This window comes from Talpa europaea (genome assembly GCF_964194135.1).
Source record: "Talpa europaea genome assembly, chromosome: 3".
NCBI classification, from domain to species: domain Eukaryota; kingdom Metazoa; phylum Chordata; class Mammalia; order Eulipotyphla; family Talpidae; genus Talpa; species Talpa europaea.
The window spans coordinates 22,073,640-22,089,417 of record NC_140069.1 but is presented as its reverse complement, the minus strand read 5'-3'; the positions used below and the strand labels follow the sequence as shown (position 1 = coordinate 22,089,417).

At 32.0% G+C, this 15,778-nt stretch overlaps 1 protein-coding gene across 4 annotated transcripts in view; it reads left to right on the top strand.

Annotated features, from left to right (window-relative positions):
- EMC2 (ER membrane protein complex subunit 2) overlaps positions 1 to 15,233 on the top strand; it is a gene marked incomplete at both ends in the record, with an annotated part of 29,122 nt that extends 13,889 nt beyond the window's left edge. For 3 of the 4 annotated variants that reach the window (XM_084229538.1, XM_084229536.1, XM_084229535.1), the window contains 6 exons: positions 635 to 720; positions 872 to 931; positions 5,918 to 5,999; positions 7,088 to 7,198; positions 8,962 to 9,066; positions 15,147 to 15,233. In XM_084229538.1, coding sequence (XP_084085664.1) covers positions 635 to 720; positions 872 to 931; positions 5,918 to 5,999; positions 7,088 to 7,198; positions 8,962 to 9,066; positions 15,147 to 15,233 — 531 coding nt within the window. The remainder of the gene's footprint in view (positions 1 to 634; positions 721 to 871; positions 932 to 5,917; positions 6,000 to 7,087; positions 7,199 to 8,961; positions 9,067 to 15,146) is intronic. The other variant, XM_084229537.1, reaches the window with a different exon arrangement.
- Between the last annotated feature and the right edge of the window lie 545 nt (positions 15,234 to 15,778).

Here is a 15,778-nt window from a genome sequence, read left to right as displayed (position 1 = left end):
ATTTCTTACCTGGCAATCAATAGCTATTCAGTGTATTTTTGATGAATGTGTAAGTGGCATTGGTTTTTATATTTATCTTTTAAAAAACTTGAAAATGCACATTTTTCAATGTTTTCTCTATTATAAAATTTTCTTTCAGGGCCAATTTTATTCTCTTCAAAGACTCATAGGTAGATTTTTCTCTTATAATTTGGAAAAAAGTTATCAGAAGCAATATTTGTATAATCACATTCAAGTGACCATTGTGAGATTTTTTTTTCCCCTCTAATCTCCACTATCCCTCTTATCTCTTAAGATACAGATCTTATGAATGAGACAGAGTAAAGGACTTTAGGCTGAATAAAGATTAGGATACCCTGCTGACTTGTAATTATCAGAATCTGGATGGTTATTTATTTGAATGAAATGATGCATGCATTGTGTGCATCAAAAGTAAAGCATATGTGATTGTTAGAGGAATGTTTGAATTCCCCAGTGGGATATCATGGGGTATGTTTATAAACTCCCACTAAGCAGTAGTTCTACAATGGAATTTCACTGGCATTGAGATAATAATTTGCACAGTCAAATTACCTTCTTTACAAAAACCCAGGGAATCATGAGGGCCTAATCCTTTATTAATGTCAACCCATAGGCTGCAAGAAAGCGTAAGATTGCCATTCGAAAAGCCCAGGGGAAAAATGTGGAGGCCATTCGGGAACTGAATGAGTATCTGGAACAGTGAGTGTCTTACAAGAGGATTGTGTTTTGTTATTCTGATAAATCTTTTTTAATTAAAATGGAATTTGCATTTGATTTTCCATTTTTCCTCCATGCTGTTCATTTACAGAATATCTACACACTTACAGTTTTTCCCCTTTCCTTTTACCAGATTTGTTGGAGACCAAGAAGCCTGGCATGAACTTGCGGAACTTTATATCAATGAACATGAGTGAGTTGTTAAAACATATAAAACTTTGTTAGGCATGTAATATACATCACTATATAAGTTCAGAAGTCATAATGGTTTCTGAAAGATTGGTAAGAAGTTATAAATCATGTATAATTTTGAATGAACAAAATAAAGGAAAAAGAACAAATCACCAATATGTTGCTTACAATGTGAATTGCTTTAACTGGTAATTTGTTTTATTTTTGTTTGTAAAATAAGTTTTTTTAAAATACGGATAAAATTCTTGGCAATTAACATTTGCTTAACTAAGGTTATTTTTGCGAATCAAAATTGTGAATTTTTAGAATTTAAATTGTTCTTTTATACAAAGAGTATTATACTCCCTGCTGTTTAAAAATTCTGTCAATTGTATGCATTTATTAGACTTAATACTAAGAGAATCAGCTCTACCAAAGTAGAAGCATTCTGTTGCCTGGGTAAAAAACCGAGAATAATCAAGAATGTTGAATGCTGTAGGAACTTGCTTATTGGATATTTAATGTTTTTGTTAGCTTTTTTATTGCTGCAGTGACAGGAGGAAATCCCAGTTGTGAGAGGATTAGCCCAGTCTTAGTGCAGGTTTTCTAATATCACAGCATTAATGCTAACCTCCATCTAGAGATAGCATTTTTTTCTTTTTTTCCTTAGTTCTTCGTTGTCTGAAGTATATCACATTGTTTCTTTCCTTTTTATAAGAGAATAGAATTGGATTCTCAAGCACGTAGTCTTACTGTGCATGAATAGCTAACCTCATTCTCATGCTACAGATAGCTGACACAGGAAATAAAATAGAATGTAGATACTTTCCTCTAGCCTTTGCCCAAGGCAAGATGTGTGTGTGTGTATGTGTATATATGGAGTGGATATATATATATATATATTATATATATATATATCCATATATATATAATATATATATATGGAGTGGAAAATTAAGGTAATTATCTATATAATTTTAATAAAAGTAAGATGTAAAATAAAACTAATAGCCATCATTTAATGATTGTGTCCCGTATTTCAGTTTTCTACTATACTCTCACTATCAGGTTTTGTTTTCTGTCAGGAAATTATTCCCTGACTCATGTTCAGTTTAGATATATATGTGCTTGTATTGTCACATATGAAAACATACTTGGGATTCTCTTAAGTATATGAGAGTGCAGTGTATTTATTTTAAGTGTAGTATTTCTGTTTTTCATGTGCCTAAAATTAACATTCATAAAGTATACAGTATATATTTTAAAAAAACATGAAACAATTTTCAGAGTATAGTAAAAAAAAAATTAGTTATATTTTATCCCTAAAATATATAGCAATCATTTAATTTTTTGTGCTATTTGATGATATTGTGATTATAAATATTTAAAACTATTCAAATCATCAAGGGAAATTACTTTCAATTAAAATAAGAACTAATGCACATAATTTGGAAAAAAACAATAAATACTAACGATGGGACAAAAATGCTGTGTATTTGCATCATCCTAAGTTAATTGCAGTTTGAATTTGATTTTTATTCTTCAGTATCTTTTGAAGCAAGCAGAAACCTAAAATAGAATTATCTTTTACAGCTATATTTTTCATTAATTTGTATTTTGTCAAAATTTTCCTCTACAGTAAACATTCCACAATGTCATTTAATGGCTTTCTTTATATTATCCCATCTTTTTAATGTATACTGCTATTATCAGTCAATTTTCTAGGGGGATACAAAGGTGGTTTTTCATTCTCACTATAATGCTGTACTGATTATCTTTATTTTAATTGTTTCCTTGGGCTAAATACATAGAGGTAGGATTACTTGATTAAATGATATGTGCATTATCAGTGACTGATAAATTGCTCCTGTTTATTCACTAGAAAGATAATAGCAGTTTACTCTCCAACCAGCAATTATTAGTGCCCCCTTAACAACATTGAGTGGTATCATCCCCTTAATCTTTGCAAATTTTGATAGGTGAAAATTGGCTGCACTTATTTATTTATTTTTTTTAGTCTTTTAAGAGCTCTTTAAATGACATGAACCATTGTCTTTGCTTAATATGTATTGTTTGAATATTGGTATTTTTAACTTGTAGAAGCATTTTATTTTTAGGTGTTCAGGGGAAATGGTAATTGTGTTCAGCCAACCTTTTTGTCTTTAAGCACAAAACTTATTTTGACCTTAAAACTATTTTATAAAATAACCCTTTATTCTTTCTACTTGAAGACTTAGGAATATTTAGACTTAGGGAGAGTAGAAATAAATATATCCAGATTTTTTGAAATTATATGGAAATCAAAATGTGTTCATTTAATTTAACTTGTTATAGTACATAAAAGTTGTAAATTAAGTGATATTTGTTTATTACTAATCATGTGATCACAGTGGCAAAATGTAGCCATTAGGGATTACTAGATACTTATCATTTAGATATTCTCATAAGCTATTTTAAATATAATAGGTCTCAGCAGCATTGCTATTCTAAAGTTAGGATTTTTTATTCCACGTAAATTTCCATAGTATTGTGTTTATATGAACCTACATAGTGCTTTCATAGAAAGAAAAGGGAATTTAGAACTAGGCCATGTACTTTATACTTTAAGTAGCCTTTAAGTTTGTTTTTGATGTGTAAATTCTAATTTGTCTTTCATTATTCCAAACTGAACATCACACCAATTCATCATATTGAAACACTAATTTGTTCTAAATATTAACAATTAGTTATAATTTTTTGCATTACCAATATATTATAACAAAAAATTTGCATTTTTAAACATTTTATTTTTTTTAATTGATTCGTAGATAAATCTGGATGTTATTTCAGCAAGGAACAGCTAGTATAAAATATAGTTGTGATTATATACCTTTTTATAGGTCAGAATCTTACAAAGAAAATAATAAAGCAGTGTAGGGACAAGTACTGTAAAAATTGACAGACAGATAGATACATTTGCTTTTGTGAGAAACAGAAAAAACTTTAATTATTAATGCTAGCATAATGGTTATTCTATTTTAAATAGATTCCATTATTTTAACTTCTTTAATCTTAGTCTCATGAAGTTATTGTACATAATGAACTGACTTCTTTATATGTTTGAAATGGTATCAGCTATGTACCATCCTTGAGAGAATTGAGAAAATAGTCGTTCACACTACATTCCATAGGGCTTAGCATTGGGCAACCCCTAGCTGAGGAAAAACTGGACTAGACTACATTGCTTGCTGCATCCAGCTCTAAGTTTATACTTTATCCACAAAATTAATTTAAATTTATAGTTTGTAAGGATAAAGGAAAGAATTCCCTTCATGTTTGTGAAGCCAAATAATTTTTGTAAAAAATATATTGGCACTTATTTTTCAATAGACACACCTCTCTGCTTATCTTAATGCTGTGTAATAACCCGAGTGAGTTATTACATTTAAATCTCTGAGAGCTGTTATTCATAGCATCAGTATGAATTTTTGATGCAATCCTGGTAAAAGGAACACATTTAGATGAGAACTGCCCTTTGGTGAAGTTGGATGTTTAAGATAGAGAACATTTTCTTCCCCGTCTCAAATATAACTATAAATACTAAATAGGTGGTAGTAATACTTTTGTTCTAGACATTTATTTAATCATTTGGTTATTCATTTGTTTAGTCACTTACATATCTAGCATCTGTTGAAAACCAAAGACAGGGTTTAGATATCAAAATGAAAGAGACTAAATAGCTGCATGATCTTCTATGAGAATCTATATATAATGTTTTCCATAAGTCTAAATTATTGTGATTTGGGGGTAATCTGCAGGGTGTATTTTGTTCCTCAGGCTCTTTGGATTTGATTGTCGTATCCATTTATATGTTACCATTGACTTCTTCACCACTGTCATTACCACCAAAGTTTTTCAGTGTGGGGTGTATTTCATATGTGCAGTATGCACAGTGGTTAAGAGCATAGGCTCTTTGGGTTCTTGTTTACATCTCTGTACCTTAGTGTTCCCAACTATAGAATGGTGATAATTTCCTATTTCCTATGGTTTTGGTAGGATTAAATGAGTTAATACGCTAGGAAAGTGCATGGTACATATACTAAGCATGTAATAAAAGGTTGCTATTATTAGTACATATGTGAAACTGCAATACTTAAAAAGTAAGTATGTCAGACATTAGTATAAACATAGGTTCCTTTGTATTTTGGTGATACATGCCAAGAAAAACTGTAGGTAGCCTTTTTCTATTAAGTACCGTCATTACCTTCTAACAAGGAGTAAATCTTACAACACCTATGTTCTTTGGGATTTCCTGTAGTGAGGATATTTTCATGACTTAAAATATAAAATACTTAAAGGCGAATTGTAGTCACATGGTTTAAAAACATTTTTCCAGAACCCTGTACAGCAGTTCTCTCCTTTGGTTTTCAGTAAGATTTTATTTCTCTACCATATGATTGATTAATATAATGCATATCAAAATTACTAACTTTATCTAGTTTTCATGGGTTTTGAAATTTATTACTTCATTTTAATTTTGCATTTGACAGTAAACTGAACTAATGCAACTTTTTTGTAGTAGAATATGTTGGTAAGTGTATCTGCAAAGGGGTTCTAGTGAGTAGAGAATATTTAATAAAATCTTAATTTGTACCTCACACTTTAACTATTTGAGTATTTTTATCAAGTGATCAGTGGACTTACAGAAGTTACTTCATATATAATGTTCCAAGGTCTTGAAGCTCATGTTGTTAATAATGTTTGGGTGTCATACTAGCGACCGATTTTCACACACGTAGTTATCATTCATAAGCTGTTTTATGATGTAAACCTGTTTGTTTATTCAATTCATTAGAAAATTTAATATTGCTATTTATAAAATCAAGATAATAGTTTATTAATAAAATAATTGAAATTATTTGGGGGATAAAATATCTAACATCAGTAAAATTATTTTCGAATTGTTTAAAGGCATAACTAGGATAAAATTTTATTTCTAAAATTAATTTCCGTTCTTGATATTTTTCAGCTATGCTAAAGCAGCCTTTTGTTTAGAGGAGCTTATGATGACAAATCCACACAACCACTTATACTGTCAGCAATATGCTGAAGTAAGTGTTTTTAAAAACAGTTCTGTGTACTTTTATTTTTGTTGGTTGTGGGCATTATTATGAAATAAGAATATGTCCTCAATGTTAGACACACACACACACACACACACACACACACACACACACACACACACATATATATATATTTAAAACATCTGATGAAAGTTGTGGGAGTAAAAGTTCTGAATTTTTAACATTTTAATGGAAATGGTAACTTTTCGATTGAAAACTAAAACAGTGAAAATATTTTAATATTTTTATACTGTTCTCTTTACTAATTATGAATTAATTACAACAAAGTTGCTATCTTTTATTGGCTTCTGAGACATGTACAATGATTATAATATTTAAACATACATTCTGGGAAATTCATGTTAAGTTCAATATTTTAAAAAGTAGGAAGTATTTATATCATTAGCTTGGTATTAAAATAGGCATAAAATTGAATGCTATAAGTTTAGAAGGACTTCATTATTAAGGAATTTCAGTGCTCTAGAAAAGAAAAATTCAGTATTTGAGTCAATTTATAATGGTAGTAAAAGAAAATGTATTGTTGTAAAGCATTCCAAGGCAGTTGAAATAGAAATAATAGTAGGTTTTTATTTTGGCAGCATTTTTATTTTAAAAACTACTCAGTGGCCTTAATGTTTATAGACTAGAACTGTTTTGGGGAGAAGGTTATGTTTTAAAATTTAGTTTAGCTTTAACAAATTTAAGATGAATCCTTTTAACATTTTACACTTGTTTACAGAATGTAGTCTAGATTTGTAATGCTGGTAACAGAAAATATAATGTGAAGCATTTGCAAGGCAGCTGAAGTAGAAATTTTACTGGCTTTTTTATTTTGGCAGTATTTTTATTTTAAAAATTACTCAGTGGCCTTAATGTTCATAGAATAGAACAGTTTTGGGGAAGGAGGTTATGTTTTAAAATTTGGTTTAGCTTTAACAACTGTAAGATGAATTCTTTTAACATCTTGCACTTGTTTACAGAGTATCTGTTTCAATTACTAATGCTTATGGTATGAAACATGCTATATTTCAAAGTAGTAAAATAAACAGGTTTCAGCACTCTGCAATTTTTAACAGGTTAAATATACCCAAGGTGGACTTGAAAACCTCGAACTTTCAAGAAAGTATTTTGCACAGGCATTGAAATTGAACAACAGAAATATGAGAGCTTTGTTTGGGCTTTACATGGTGAGTTGAGGTGCATGTTTAATGTTATTTTATGAAGTCTGTCATTTAAAATCCATTAGCTATCCTCTCCTCTCACTTTCCTCATAAATTTTGTATTTCATGGATAAGCATATGTTTTTGCCCTCTGGTTGATTATGAGCAATAGGTTATAAGGCAATACGTTTTATCTTTGTTATTATATGCTAGCTCTATGATATTTATTATAAAATTTATTGTATCATTATTGTTCTCTACCTTTAAAATTAAATAGTAACATAAAAATCATACTATGTTTCTTAATTATTTTGATTTTCTTAAGTTTATGTCTAACATTATGTATTTTTACCTTAACTTATAATTGTGTAAGCTATTTTTAAACTATACCAATAAATATAAAATGTCTAATATGTCAAAGTAAGGCCTTTTTTTATTGGATAGGAAAACAATTTGGAAATTGTGGGAAGCATAATTAAATATTTCTTTTCTTTATGTATGCCAAATGGTGAGCTTAGGAAAAGTCAAATAACAAGAGTTGTGGGAACAAGGAAGAACTTGGTGAACTTTAAAATATATATAAAATGATCCCCTCTCTACAATCAGTATGGCTGGGAAAAATAAATTTTGATAGACCAGTTCTTTAAATTTTAATTGTCCTAGTCTTTCTGGACTTTAGGGTGAATGTCAATGACAAAGGATTGAGTGCAGAAATGCATACAGGAAGAAATATAAATGAGATCATTTTCAGGAAAAGAAGGGCAAAATATAATTAGAAAGCAGTTCAAAACATTTCAAGAAAGTTTTTCCTGTATTTTACCAGTGCCAAATTTAGTAGCTTTGACATACAGTATCATAGCATTTCTCTTTACCAATAGAATAAAAGCTAACTTAAAAATTATCTAACAACAATTAATAATGGTTTATACATAAAACACTTAATGTGCCAGACATAGCTTGAACTTTGAGCTCTATTTTAAATCATTCAATTCTTTTTTTAAAAAAATATTTATTTATTTATTTTATACAAGAACCGGGGTACAGGCCAGATGCGTGGGAGGGTGACAGGATTCACCAGAGACAGTGGGGAACAGAACAGGCAGACTGACGAAATACACTGCTGAGGGGAGCAGCAGGCGAGGCAGGAGAGGTCTGCCGTGCCATGTGGGACCCTTGCTGGCTGGCAGGGGCCGGGATTGAACTGGCACTGCTGCAGAGGCTGCAGACAGCTTCATAGCGTGGCGCTCAACCGCCTGCACCACCAAGGGAGGCCCAATCATTAAATTTTTTTTTTTTTTTTTTTTTTTGGTGGGACCCTCACCGGTGGCCGGGGAACGAACCGGTGCTGCAGAGGCTGCAGGCAGCCTTGCAGCCCAGCATTCAACCACTGTGACACCAGGGGAGGCCCCCAGTCATTAAATTCTTATATAAACTATGGAGAAGGTACTATTTTTACTACAATTTTATAGTGGGTGAAATTAAGGGAGATTTAATTAATTTGTCCAAGGATGTACAGATAGCTGCAGGGTGATTGAGTTGGGATTACTAGCACAGCCAGTTAACTCCTGGGTCATTCTCTTAATTATTATATTTTCTGAAATTCATATCAAGAAGGTGGCAGACTTTAAAGACACAGATGTAAAAATCAGTTTTGGGATATAAATTTCTCATTGACAGAAGAGGAACCACTACAAATGTTGTCCCATTGTAACTCTGACCCTTATATGTATTAGATTATCTTGGCTAGAAAAGAGGGAATTTTGTTCTTGATGTTTCTTTTTTATTTTTAGGCAGCAAGTCATATTGCTTCTAATCCGAAAGCAAGCGCAAAAACGAAAAAGGACAACATGAAATATGCTAGTTGGGCAGCTAGTCAAATAAACAGAGCTTATCAGGTTAGTACTGATAATTTTATGTTATCATATGGGTCAGCTAATATCTTCTTTAGTTGTTTTGTTTCTAAACTAGATGTCTCTCATTGGACTTCTGGATCCCTTTTATCTGTTTTGGGCATAAAACACTTACTGAATGTGTTTTAATTGTATAGCTTTAACTTACAATTTTAAGATCACATTCCCCCCTCCCCACCAAAAGGAGTCTGTAACTATTACAATCCCATAATTAGCCTTACCATCTGGAAATCTCAGTACATCTGTATTTGACAGAAATAGTTGAATATTTTAAAATATTTAAAATTAAAATTTTAATTTTAAAATTAGAAAGCAATTATTTTAAAATTCCAGAAAGATAAGCAAATTGCATGATGCTTTTGAGAAGGAGAGTGGGTATTCGAGTGTATTCTCAATCATAGGTATCTTAAATAATAAAAAAGGTGGAAGAAAAAATGCTGTAAGCAAACTAACCAGACTGTAGAACAACATTTTTTTATTCTGTTTACACATCATAGCATTTCTGAAACTTCCCCACTCACTTATGTGTTAGTTTTCTGAAGCTCATCCCTAGGACAGTCTTCAGGAAGAGCTCCTGGAAAAATATTCCTTCTTATGTCTTGCATCTTTATAACTTACCTATGTATAACCTTTATATTTGAAGGGTAATTTGGCTTTTTTTTTTTTTTAAAGATTTATTTATTTATTTATTCAAGCTCTGGGTACAGTCAGAGGCACGGGAAGGTGAGAGAATTCACCAGAGCCAGAGCAGAGAGTAGAACAGGCAGAGTGACTAATTAAGTACACTGCTGAGGGGAGCAGTGGGCGGCAGGAGAGCTCTGCGCGCCATGTGGGACCTTCGCCTGGCGGCCCCGGATTGAACTGGCACTGTAGCGCCTCAACCCAGCACTCAACTGCTGCGCCACTGGGGAAGCCCTAATTTGGCTTTTTATACAATATTTGGCTTACATTTACCTATGTATCTTAAGCATAGTGTTCCAATGTTTTTAGGATAAAATATTGCTGTCAAGAAGTCTTGATGCCATCCTGATTTTCTTTCAGTAAAAAGTGACATAGACATTTTGTCTGGTTGCCCAAAGGAATCATTTATCTTTTAATTAAATCAGTAGTTTTACTATATGTTTTTGTTTTTATTTTTGGGTCAGTTTTCCAAAATACACAAATTGACTTTCGATAGGCGAACTTAGTCCTCTTTTGAGAAAAGTTTTAAACTTTTTTTTTTTTTGAATGCATAAGTTTTCACTTTAAAGATTCCAATCATAAGTTAACTGGATCTTCTTTCCCACCTTCTATATCATTCATTTTTCTTCCAAACCCTTTTTTGTCATTTTCTGCATTTTATTTTCTTCTTTTTTCTCCATAACAATGTTTTGTCGAGTTACTTAGTCTGTTATAAGAAGTAGAACATGTTCTACATTTTTAAATGAGATTGTTCTCCATGTTTAAATGAGGCTACTAGGAGGGGCCTTTTATAGAATAGGGGGTGTTGGAGATTGGAAGGGTAACTTTCTCAGTTTGCTTATTTGTTTTTTTCTCTGTTACAGAGAACTGTGTTACCTCTATGTATTTAATCTTTCTCACTACTGGATTTGATTCAGAAAGGTGTTATGCTTCCATCTCTCTGTCCTACTGATAGAGCTCTGTAGATCTTGAATTTTAGGTGTTGCTCTCAGCTTTAGATGTAGCAGGGTTTTTCTTCTCTTCTTTCTCTTTCTCATATCCCATTCCCTTCTTTTTATGGGATCTGCTGCCTTTGGACATCACTACCTTATTCAAACCCCCAATCCTCCCTTAATCTGAGCCTTCTCTCCCTCTTACCTTCAGTGTTTCTGCCCTGTCCAATTTGATTTAGTTTCCAGTACTATTTTTTCTTCAAAGTGTCAGGATTTTTCTTTTAGGGAGCAGACTTATTTTATAAAGTCAGTGTTCTTTGGAAAGAGCTCTGAGGGTATCACTTGTGCTCTCAGTCTTTTGAGTTTTGTACCATAAACTTCCGAGTCCCCAAAGATGTTTTGCACATCATTACTGAGGATGTGATTTTTCCCTTTTCTTGATTCTATAGGAAAGGATAGTTATGGAATTTTTGTCAGTTTCTATCATCTTGGAGACCACTCTAGAAAAATAATACATCTTTCAGTTGCCTATGTCACATTCAGTACTTTTCAACTGAGAATCACATAAAACAAAATTTATTTTTGCCTCTAGACACCAGTAACAAATTTTAAATAAAAATTTCTTGGTGATGGGCCTCCCCGGTGGCGCAGTGGTTGAGCGCTGGGTTGCAAAGCTGCCCGCAGCCTCTGCAGCGCCGGTTCGATCCCCGGCTGCTCCCCGGCCACTGGAGGAGGGTCCCACATGGCGTGCAGACCTCTCCTGCCGCCCGCTGCTCCCCTCAGCAGTGTACTTCTGTCCTTCTGCCTGCTCTGCTCCCTGCTCTGGCTCTGGTGAATTCTCTCACCCTTCCGTGCTTCAGACTGTACCCAGTGCTTGTATAAATAAATAAATAAATCTTTAAAAAAAAAATTTCTTGGTGCTTTTGAAGATTTTGTATTCAGTGCTTTTTCTATGTAGGTTCTGGGTTCTCTTTCTGTGAGTCAATTTCCATAAATATTTGTGTCCATTACCTTTTGTTCACTTAATGGTTTATCATAGTTATATATTTGCTTATGATTCTATAGGTAGGCCATTAGACTTGGGCTCAGTTGAGTAATTCTGCTAAATCTCAGCTGGGCTCATTAAAATTTCTGACATGCTAGTGTTTGATCATCTTACTTAAATTTTTGATGGTTGACTATCAGCTGAAGGTACAGGGCTTGCTTTTCTCATTTGGCAGGCTAACTTGTACTTAATTCATGTATTTGTCTCAGTGTTTCAAGAGCAGAAACAAACTAATGCACAAGTCTGGTTGTATCATCTGTTGCAAATACATCATTGAGCACAGCAAGTCACTTGGTAAACCCAGATTCAGGGGATGCAGTACTTTACCTTTCAGTGGGAGGAGAAATATGTGGTCATTTGGAGTTTATTATACTGTTGCATACCTCCTTAATTCATATTCTTCTCTTTTTGTTTATTGAGCCTTTATCTGATTATTGATGTATAATTTGCATACAAAAATGTGTACACATTTTAAGTGTACTTTTTGAGTTTTGACAAATGTTTACTTTTTTCTCACCACCACCTCATTCAAGATACAGTTTTTCTATCATCCCAGAAAGTTCCCTTCTGCTACTTTGTAGTCAGCCACACTCCACACTACAAATTGGTTTTTATCTCAATCAATTAGTTTTCCCTGTAGAAGAACTTTGTGTAAATAAGATCATATGTTCTCTTTTGTGCTGGCTTTTTTCATTTAGTATCTTTCTAAGATTCAGCTATCCACCATTCCATTGTATTCATTTATTTTGTCTACCGATACTATATTCCACAAATTAAAAAAGCAGATTTTAGCCTAACTTCTTCCATTTGTCACATTGGATAAATCACTGATACTTGAATTTGGTTAGCAATTTTTTATTATTTGAGTATTCTTATTACTGAGTTTTCTTTAAGCTCCTACTGGGAATTATAAAGAAAAGTTTAAGTAAAATTTTAACTGTATGAAAAGAAAACTGCAGAATTTGTGATTAATGTGGAAGATATAACTTTCAGAGATTGACATTTTAGTAATTTGATAAATCTCTCAGAATTAATTGGGAACTTCATGGCTCATGTCTAGTCATATACACAGTATAAAATATAATTATTCTTCATTGTAATGTTTTTCTAGATATTTTTAAATTAGAGAAAATGAAATTTTAAGAACTGCTTTTCTTTTTTTCTACTTAATAATGAAACAAGATGTGGCTGCTCCTTGCTCTTCAATTAAATAATTGGTTTAGCATGTTCAGTAGAGGCAGGCAAGTTTGATTAATGCTCATGAAAAACTTTAATATGAACCTACTCACAATAATTTTCCAGATAAGTGCTTCTTTGGTGTACTGTCAAATTCATATGTGCTAGTGATCCATATGTTATATATGATTGCGAAGGTGATTCTGTTACTCTCCTTGTGGGAAATAGAAAATTAAATCATGATTTGAGGGGAAAATAGGATTCCAGCTCAGTCAGTTAAATTGCCATATAATTCTAGAATAGACAAAATAATTGCATATCAGGCAGAATTTGAAGTGATAGATATATATTTCCAGCTTTCCTTTTATTTGTTCTGACATGAATAAGTTTGTTTGGTTTATTCTAAATTGCACAGATTGTCAGTAGTGCTGACAAAATCTTGGTGATTTTTTTTTTAAATTAGTTGTTAAAATCACAATATATATTTACTATTTCTATTATGTCTCAGCACATACCAAGGAAAGTGCTGTATTTTAAAATGCATACTATGAATTCAACTCTACAGAAATTTCTCTTTTTTGATATTTAAAAATTAGAGTAAGTGTTACTATGAAGTGTCCTGTTTTGTACTCCCTCCCCCAATCCATCAAAGCTTTTTCTTAGAGTTGCACCTATAAGTATCTGATTAGGAACATTCCTGTTTACTTTGGAATAGGCAGTATATGTGAAACTATCAACTGAACAGTAGGAGCAATAAGAACTCCTCACATCCTATACTCACCAACAGAAATTGTGAAAAGGCAGTTTTAAATATGGTGTTGCTGTTACAGGTTTGGCCATTATGACTTGTATATTTAATATTTGACTTCTTATATTAGTAATGACCTGTTAAAGCCGAAGTGATTTAGATTCTTATTAGAAGTTTTTTCTTTCCCTTTAGAAATCCCCTTTATTTACTCTATCAAATCAGTATTGAACCACAGAACCTAATAGTTTAGGAAGTAGGGGACTCATAATGTTAATCTTCCGCCAGAGAGGTCAGAGGCAGGTTAGCAATTCTTGAAGCCTATTGCTTCTATGATGTTACCTGTGCTTGATCTCTTAATCTTTCTCAACAGGTCACCAGAAGTTTTCCAAATTAAGTTAATTACAAAAGAGAAAGAACACATCATAAATCAAGCACTAAGTACTTAAGATAGCATTGGTGTTTGAAGGAAAGATCAGTCACAGGACAGTGTATTGAGGGCTTAGATGTTAACTTGAAAGTACTATATTTTGCTCATAGCAAATGTTGATCAATACTTCATGCAGGGGAAAAATGGGTAATAGAGATAAAATAACCCTTGCACTACCTCCACAAGGAATGTTTGCCTAGATATCAAGAAAGTCTGTGGTGTTAAATAAAACTGATAAATGGAAAAAAAATTGTCAGTCAAGGTAGAAAACTCATTTTGAAATCATGGGGTCTTCAACAGTGTTTCCCTCACAAACAACATGTAGTATATTGTGTTTAATATGCTGTGAGTTTGTCTTTAAATATACAAAGATAGTATTTAATGCATTATATTTTGTTATCACTGATAACACCCTAGTGAATATTTGTTTTTATGGAGTAAATTACTAAATATTAGAAATGCATATTTTAAAACATGTTTACCTTACCTCATTTTAATATGTAACATACTTTTTGACAGCTCTTTACCGCAGAAACATTATCTGGTTAAATAATAAATCTAAAAATTTTGCAAAATTATAACTCACTAATTTTACAGATAGCCTGCAATTTTAAAACATTTAATAAAAAAGTACATTTTAGTTTATCTTTGTTTGAGATTGTCAAGTTTTTTAGATGCCAGATGAAATGGTTCACATTCCTATATAAATATAAACTGAATTTCTTTTATAAATTCTATTTTTAATTTCATATAGTTTTCTGGTATGAAGAGGGTGGTTTTTAAAATAAGTATGCTTTTTAGATGTTTTATACCATTTAAATATTTTAAACTGACCAGTTATGCTGTGAAATCTTTGTACTTGTCAACTGAAGATGAAATCTTAATGAAAATGTTCTTAAAACCCAAATTTTGTTCCTGAAGAAAAAGAACACATTTGATTTCATGCAAGTGATAAAATACATATATTAAGTCTCATTAAGCAATGTGAAGGGTGTAGAATTGTGATTTTTGAACGTGTCACTGAAATTGAGCCTAACTGGATTTTTTAAAAATTAGTTTGCAGGTGGGAGTAAGAAGGAATCTAAGTACTCTCTTAAGGCAGTTGAAGACATGTTGGAAACACTGCAGATCACCCAGTCTTAAGGTTTCATAAACTCTTTCTGAGCTGTGAACTTGAACTTAATTGGCCTTTGACTTATTTACTAAATGCCCAGCTATTTATATACTAATTTTCTGTTAAGAAGGCAGTTGTAATAAATGTGTTTATATAAACCTAAAATGCTTTTTTACCAATAAGCAGTAAAGTGGGGAAAATCTGTGGAAGAAAGGTTTAAGAAGCCTCTTACTGTTTGTACGTAATTCTCTTCATATCACACATATATAACTGCTTTTAAACCGCAATCTGATGTAGAATTAACCTTGTTAAATAAACCATGATGATTTATTAAACTTGTATATTAAGTTATATTCTTTGTTATACTCAAATAATGAGTATATTGCTTTAGAACGCAATTCCTATTTTATTTGATTTGTGATAGGAAATACATAGCATACACAATTAATAGAATACATAAATAATAGAAAGCAAAATGCTGGCAAGTTATTTTGACTGTTTACAGTGTCAGGTTGATTTTTGTTCTTCATTCAGGTGGGCTTTTTATGTGCAGCAATGTTATTCTGATAAATCT